This window comes from Acanthisitta chloris, unplaced genomic scaffold (genome assembly GCF_000695815.1).
Source record: "Acanthisitta chloris isolate BGI_N310 unplaced genomic scaffold, ASM69581v1 scaffold11236, whole genome shotgun sequence".
Taxonomy (NCBI): domain Eukaryota; kingdom Metazoa; phylum Chordata; class Aves; order Passeriformes; family Acanthisittidae; genus Acanthisitta; species Acanthisitta chloris.
In genome coordinates, this window is record NW_008676495.1 from 19,524 (window position 1) to 27,812 (window position 8,289).

The 8,289-nt window shown below is 45.5% G+C and overlaps 1 protein-coding gene across 1 annotated transcript in view; it reads right to left on the reverse strand.

Moving 5' to 3' along the window:
* Window positions 1–6,738, reverse strand: part of LOC103803604 (rho guanine nucleotide exchange factor 38-like) — a gene marked incomplete at its 3' end in the record, with an annotated part of 24,941 nt that extends 18,203 nt beyond the window's left edge. Inside the window, exon 1 of the mRNA XM_009076173.1 lies at window positions 6,552–6,738. Within this exon, the coding sequence (XP_009074421.1) occupies window positions 6,552–6,738 (187 nt within the window). The remainder of the gene's footprint in view (window positions 1–6,551) is intronic.
* Between the last annotated feature and the right edge of the window lie 1,551 nt (window positions 6,739–8,289).

The following is an 8,289-nucleotide window of genomic DNA, read 5'->3' on the forward strand; positions in this document are numbered from 1 at the left end:
CAGTAAGAATTTGACTCATTCGTCCTCAGAGACAACAGGTTTAGAAAAATGAAAAAACAGTCCGTTGAATGGTTTATTAAACAGATCCATTTTAAGACCAGTTAAGAAAAAAACTAACTGGTACTTTCAGGCATAAAAATATAAAGTAGAAGACAATGTTTGCTTTGTGCTGTCAGCTATCTGCAGGAGTCACCTTTCTGGAAGACTTTGCTTTGGAGAGGGAGGTGATGACTTTGATTTTCCAGATGTGTATTGAAGTACATTGCTCCAGTTGAAACAAGAAGCTTGCTGTGACAGGACATGGACAAAGCAACCACATGTCTTACAAAAAAGCTCCTTTCGAGTGTGAATTCTAAAAGTATCCCCCAGATGGAGACATCCCACAATGCAGTGAGAGCGTGGAAGAACAGAACTTGCAGTGTGCAAATACAGCAGCTCTCTTCTAGGCCAAGGGGACGTATTGGGGGACCCACACCAAGTGACTGGAGGAGCAGCCATAACAGGTCTGCAAGATTTATGCATGTAAATTTCCCTGGCTGTTGCACCTAGAGTGTGAGCAGTTCCAAGAGGTCTGCTCTATCCATCCTTCCTCCCAGGTGAGATGCTTAGGTTGGATATTACATTTGCCCTTGGGGAGAGGACCCAGGTTCATCTCCATCCAATGCTTTCCATGTGGAGCTGAAGGTACTGGCACAGAATATAGGAAGAAGTACAGTGAGGTCAGTGCGTGGAGTGAGTAACAGGCCTGTTTGTTACTTAGGCAGCATTTGGAGGATGCCAAAGGAATACAAGTTCTGCACTCACACTGTGCAGATAGGGGGATTTTGCCTGGCACAAGAGAGCAGTGAAGGCATAAGTTATCAAGGTATAACAAACAAATTACAGCATTACTCTGTTTTCATGAGTGAAACATGAGTCTTGTACCACCCTGGATAAAATCACTCCTCTGTGAAAGCAAGTCCTCAGATAGCCTGTACCCTCAGATAACCTAGCAATTGCACATAGGAATATATACTGACTTTTTTCAGCTGGATTTGGCAATGAAATGCAGGCAGCCAAATTCAGAGACCGCTGCCGTGGTAGCTTTCCTCTCCCTCCTCACAATTCTCCTCAGACTGTGGCCCCAGTTCTGTCCCTTACACTTGTGCTTCCACTGTGGGTGTCAGGAAGGCTGTGGGCTACAGGGACACTGAAATGGGAGAAGCAGTGGGAAAGGATGGAGTGTCCCACTGTGTGTGGAAGAAGTGCATCACATGAGTTAATACACAGGGAGTTTTACTCCAGATGCCCCTCCCCTTGTGAGGGACGCTTTATAGGGTTGTCCTTACAGTTTTGCACCAGAGTTGTTGCAGTGCAACAATATGGTGCAAACATGGTGTAAATTAGAACACTGAACTCCAAGTTGGGCATTGAAATATGAAAGGATTGGGAGAAGGTTGTGGAAAATGCCTTTTTTCTTTTCCCACAGAGGCAGGTAACAGCAGCATTGTTCAGGAGCACGTTTGTTGTGCACTGAGCTACACATGCAAAAAGCCTCATTTCTGAACCCAGGAGGAAAACGCTGCAGAACCAGAATGACCTTGCACCCATCTTCCTGGGCAACAGGTTTGCTCATAAAATCTGCATCAGAGACTTCCTTGCAATTAGGTCATTCGATCTTTGATCATTTTTCTGCTCCATAAGGTACAGAAAATATTTGTATTCAACACACAGGTTCTTTCTTCAACTCCTTGACAGCAGACTGCTTTAATTATATGTGTGCTGACAGGACTACAGAGAGCTCCCATGTGACCGCAGTGGAAGGGAAGAAAGCTTATCATCAGGTGACAGAAGAATGCCCTTATTGTTAGCACCAATACTTACAAATAAACCTTTCCAGTGTGTCACATACCAGTATGAATATACCACTCCTGTGGCACTGAGCTAACATGTTAATAAAGAACCAAGGGAGGGCTGTATCTGAACCACCTCCCCTGGGACACATGCACCTCAAGATTTGGTGCGGATTAGCTGTGCAAACTGTGAGCTCTGTGGCCCACAATGCAACGTATCCCAGTTAATGAAATATTTGCTAATATGCTCAGAGGAGGATCAGTAAACCTCCTTGGGTCCTAGTCTTCACCCCTTTACCCCAGTTGCTGTTACTAGTTACCTGCAGTAGCTCTTAAGAGTCCTCAGCTACATGGCAGGGCTTGGTTGTGCCAAGTGCTGTGCAAACACAGCAGCACAAAATGGATTCTGCTCTGAAAAGGTGAGCTTGCCTCCCAGCCTGGCTGCCACTACGATAAGCTCAAGGAGTAACTCCATCTTCACTGCAGCACAAGTTAAAAGAACTAGATCCTCCAAGCTTAAATTTGCATAGGAGAAAATAAAAGTACTTGTTAGGTTGTGACTTCTCATCACAGGGCACAAGGTGGGTATTTTCATTAAGCCATCTCCTGCACTTCAGGAAATAACCCAGACTTTTACTCCTTACTGTACTTTAGCAAACCAACTGTTCCAAAGATCAATACATTTTGCAGTGAAATAGGATATTACCTGCATTGTAGTCCTTAGAAGGTTAATCAAGTTAATCAGTAAGTACAGCACAAAGCAAATAAGGAACTGGGGAGAGGTGCAGAGGATCTTTACTCCTGGTGGGAGGTGCTGAGAAGCTGAGTAGATCGGCAGTCCATGCAGGAAGGAGAGGTGTGCTCTACAACCAGGGAGGAGGATGGGATGAAGGAAGGTGCCCTGCTTGAGATGGATCTAAGGGGGATGAGTTACCTCTCACTGGGCTTTTGTATACCAAGGGATAGCAGCTTTCCAGGAATTTGTATAATTTCACAGGTTTCTGCCTCATTTCTGGTGTTGGTTATTTCTCATAACTACATTAGACATAGACAACATGTGACATTCAGGGTTCAGATATGAGCTCTGAGGCAGTATATTGTGGTAGCTGTGTGATTTGAATCACTATCTATTACAGTCATGTCACTGATGTATTTTAAATTGAAGCATGTGCAAATCATTTACCAGGGCAGTTGACTCATTCACAGCTAAAGTTATAAGGGAGTTCATATGTAATAGATTTTTAAGACAAGGAGTATTTTCAAGGCATGCATTGTCTTACTGAACACTGCAAATGTGATCTCTGAGGAAACCCACTGTTTTCCATAGATCATTTCTCACAGCAAGCACAAGTTTGGCATACGATTATTAATAAAAACAGCAATCTGTCCAAAGCCTAACAGTGAGCTATGCTTTAAACTTCTCTTCATGGTCTGCCCTTTTCAGTTGAAAGCATCATTCCCCACAACACATTGGATGTTAATCTTCCCTGATCTTGCAAACATTTATGTGCCAATAACTACATGAAGCAAACCCCTTTTACCAGAACAAATAGGTACTCATATACTGGAAGTTTTAGGTTAATTCAAAGACTGATCTCAACACTAGTATAACACACATTAATATAGTTACTTTTAATGCTGCTACTGATGGATTTTCACTGTAGAAAAGAGAACCACTCCTACCTGCTAAACAGCTATAAATACGTTTGAAAATAGAAATGCTAAATACCACTTTGTGCCACTGCTTGTGGAGACTAGCAAGTTCTTCATTCCTCTTGAAAAAGCATACATGCAGAATTTTCTAGTGAATGTGGAACAGAGCAATGCACAGAAATGTCACAGGAGCTCTGTCTTAGCTCTTGTAATGACCCTTGATCCACCACAAATGCTAGTGAACATATCTTCCTTAACCCCATTCTTCTCTTTTCAGAAAACTAATTCTTCTCTCCAGCTCACGGCAGAAAAACATATATATGGCTTGATCAAGGTGTTCCCAAGAATGCAACTACAAACTGAGTTCTAAATTACTGCATGGTTGTATCATGAACCTGACATTTGATAGCAATCACCTTATTTTCCCCTATCTGAAATGGGGCTGCAGGCATTTGGTTATCTCACAGGATGTGCTGAAGTAGAGGCACTAATGCTTTCAAAGCTCTTTGAGAATATAATAGTTACTTTGCATCTTATTTCCTTTTTAAAAAGCGTAAAGTCAGGAGGTGTTGCATGGCCATTCACACTAGATAAGGGATTGAATAAATGTATCTAGTGTAGTAATTAACCATGAAAATGCTTTCTTGTGTTTTAAGGAATCCTTAATCTTAAAGTGAAAAACACTTGCAGTGCTATTGTGCTTTGCAGTGCTATTGTGCTCCTGTTTGTAGACTGACAGAGCAAACCATCTCGATGACCCTGGAGAACTGTGTGGTAGGCTCCCTTTCTTGCTCTTTATAGAAAACATTTGGATTCTGTATAAAATAGCAAAACTTAAGAGAAATCCAAGGGCAGAAACTGAATTCTCAGGAGTTTTTATGCCTGACTACTTGGTCTCGTTTTGGTTTTGTTTTATTTAAAGGCTTTTATTTGGGGACCTATATTTCTTGCATACGGAGCTGCACTTAGAATCTACATTTCAGAGCTGCTGGAAATGGCTGTGGGGGGCAACAGCCTGGAGCGTACCCAGGGAACCATTTAAAGCATGCAGAGGGCTGGAAGGGCCCTCAAGAGATGTCTTGCTCATGCTTCACCTTGTACAGATGTACTGTGGTGCTGATGCAGGCACTGGGGTGCAAAGACACCTCGATCCCCGTGCTCTGCCAAGGTTGCCTGCCACTGGCAGAGATGTAGGTTCTGCAGCCCCTGACTTTTATCTATGGAAACTTGCTCCATTCACAGGCGATTCCCTTCTGCAGTGTTTGCTGCTGTTGCATCTCTCTGTCTTACACATCCTTGTCTCTGCTAATACCTACCCCAGTGCTGCAGACTATTGTGTTAGAGAATGCATTAACAGGGGGTTATACAAGGGAGGGGCAACTAAACACAGAGCGTTTCCTGCAATTCATATGGGAAGCAAGTGAAAATTACCATTTGTATCTTTTTTGCAAAACATTTACCATTCTAGGGCGATCAGAAACTCCTGGCCTGGTTATACACAACAGACTACTTGTGTCACCAACAAAGCAGTTGGGTTTTCTTACCAAGAATGGAAAACGCAAAAGCTTTGTGCCAAGAAAACTGCTCTCACACTGGAGTAAGCTGCTTCACTATGGCGACTGTAAATATGCTTTATAGGAATTTCTACCACCTTAGTATTTTCACTCTGAGCACAGGCAACTTCTAATCCAATATAAAGCCTGCAGGTACCTTGTTAACCCATCACTGTTTTTCTTGAAAAAATGCAAGCAAGTAGAGCAAGCTGATACCAGACCAGCATTTGCAGTAAGTGGCCGTGGCAGTCTCAGCTGGTGGCAGGAGCTGTAAAGCTGGATTTACCATCTCCTTGAACTGCTGCCATAACCTCACACTCAGCCACGACTTCCTTAGGTTTCCCCATCTCCTTTCCTCCAGACTTTAAACAAGAGACATTCATGGCATAAATACAACCAACATGGGACAGAAAGATCTCCTATTTTTTGTTGGATACTGCTCTGATAACCTTGATCTCCCCTGGGCAACCATATTAATGAGTTAAAAACTGTTGTTTTGGTGGGACCTGTACCAGGAGTCTGCCTGCCCAGCCATAGCAATCCATGCCCTGGAACATCCCTGCCAGATCCCTGACGTGTGAGCCTGACTTAACTGAATATTTTTCATCTGCTCATTGATTAGCTATCATGAGGAGGGAACAGCATAGTTGATGAACCACTCTGATGTTCTCAGTACACGCAGCCCCCATAGAAAACCTATTATTGTCAGGTTTGTTATTTTATTTTCTGCTTTTATCATCTTTCTGAAGCAATGCTACTTCCTAATTAAGTGCATCAAACCCACAATACAGCAATCCAAAGTATTTTTCTATTTCACCATAAAGGATTATGTTCGCAAGAGTGACTGTCACTAGGCAGTTATATCACTATCAGTAACACACACTTATAGTATAATACTCAAACCCTGCATTTGTTATGGGACCCTGTAGTTCAGGACCCTGTAAACCCACAGAAATTCATCAGCTGGTGTTCCAGAACACTCCAGGAAACAGCCATACAAATTCTTCATGCTTTTCCTCAATTTGTGACATCACATTTAATTTTTGATTGACAAGCCCAATAGTGACATATTTTACTGCAGTTTGTGGTCCAGATGCAATTTGGTTATTTAAAAAGACACTCTCTCCATAATTGTATAATTTGAATCAGTATATCCATCCAAACATGTATTTGGACATACTTCAGTTCAGGCTTGTACTGTTTGCATTGCAAATGCATTCTGGTGATGAGTGCGAAAAATCCTGGTTGCCTACGCATTTTGCAGGAACTCACCAAAAACTTTGATTCTATTTTGTGACCCGTCTACACAACACTATTTAGAAAAACTAGGGGAAACGTTTCACACCCTGGAGATGAGGAGCAAGGGTTCGAGGGGCCATTGCTCACCCACTCGGACTGCAGGGGGGCAGGGACTGCCATTCCCTTCTTCATCTCCAGCCTGGAGGGCATTGAAGACACCACCCCAGCTCAGAGCATCCCTAGCAGCAGAGCACCGAGCAAACTTCCCCAGTACCTTGTAATTTCTGGCTGTACTCTGTCCTGTCAGACTGACTCCTCCTCAGGGTGCTGTGATCCCCGGCGCTGGTGGTGCTCTCCACCACGGGCTCTGTCCTCCTCCTCTCCCCCATGTACAGCTTGCTCCTCAGCAGGGCCAAATTCCTCTTCCTTCCCCCCGCGCCTTCCTTCCCTGGACAGTCCATGTTTGCCATGGACAGCCTCGCTTGCTGGGGGCAATGGCTTGATTTCCAGCGAGGTGTGCTGGCTGCTTCGGGCTCGGTTTGGGAGCAGAGCTCCCCCGGCTCCGCAGGGCCCCGGGCTCGGCCCTGCCACCTGTGCCGGAGCAGCTCCACCCCCGGGAACTGACGCCCCAGGCAGTGTTTGCGTTCACCTGCCCCGAGCGCGGACTCACCTGGCGGGACACGTTCGGGAGGCAGCACGGACCGCAGCCACCCACAGACCCTCTCCCCGCCGCAGGGCCAGGTTAGGGAATTGCATCCTCACAGCCTTCCAGCAGAGAGGTGCCCGAGGGAGCAGGGCTCCCCTTTCACCAGACCCCTTCCCTCTCTGCTCTGCCGGGGCAGCAGAGGGCAAGGCAAATGGGAAGGGGAAACCTAGACACCTCCTTGACCCCCACTCCTTCTCCAGGGCTAATGCCCAACAGGCAGCCTGGTCAGGACCCCAACTCAGTTGCATCTGCCAGACTCCCAACCTCACTGAGAGGTGTAGCTTTTAGTCTGGAAACTCCGGATCTACAGGTTTTAAAGGGAAAATAATCCCTCAGGACAATGAAGAAAGGGGCTGAGGAGATGAAAGCCCCTCTGGGAGGTGGGAAGCAGCGTGAATGTTTGTATCAAACCAGGCTCTGTGCTCTGCTTTACACTACACACAGAGAGGCCACTGCCAAGGTGAACTACTGCCAAGGTGAACTCCTGCCAAGGATGGCCGAGGAAGTGGACACCAAACCACCTGCTCGTAACACCCCTGGATCAGCCCCTGGAAGAGATCTTATCTGTCTGTTAGCAATGGCCTCTGGCATGCATGTACTGTCTAGTGATCCTCTAATGCCAGTCTAATCGAGCTCATGTCAAAACAGCAGGAGTTGCTGGCATCTAAGCTTGGGCCGGACTTATCCTGGAAGAGCCCCAACAGCCATCAGTATCAATCACTGCTGCTGCTGTGATACCCACTCCCTGCAGCCCTTGCTGCCCTAGGAAATGCCTGGTGGGAGCCCCACGGTGCAGCCTAATCGGTGTCAGTCTCACGCACAATCATTGCCACAGCATCTGGCAGGTTACGCAACTAACGTCCCTCTGACAGACACTGGCAGAGTGTGTTGGCTCCAGCACTGCCACACTGTGTCCCTGAAGGAGTGTCTCGTAAAAAACAACACGCAGGGATGAAACGTAGTAGTGTAACCTCATTTCCAACTTTCATTTTTCTTTACAAAGCTGGTCCTGTGATGCAACCTCCATATCAAAGCCTCTCATTTCCACCCAGCAGTGAAAGGAAGAGGTTACGAAACTGTTAAGCAATTTACTACGTCAAATTGCAGCACCATGCCAGTGCTGCACAAAGTGTCCAGCCCAAATGCAGTCTGGCAGAAGAATAAAGTGGTGAGGGAAATACTGGGAAGACTTTGGGCTCACACAGAAAAGCCACATATTACATAGGCAATTCATGTGTTACGTCTTGCCTCCTCTTTGATATTCCCTAAGAAACTCTTTATTCTGCAAGTCAGACCACAGAAGTTC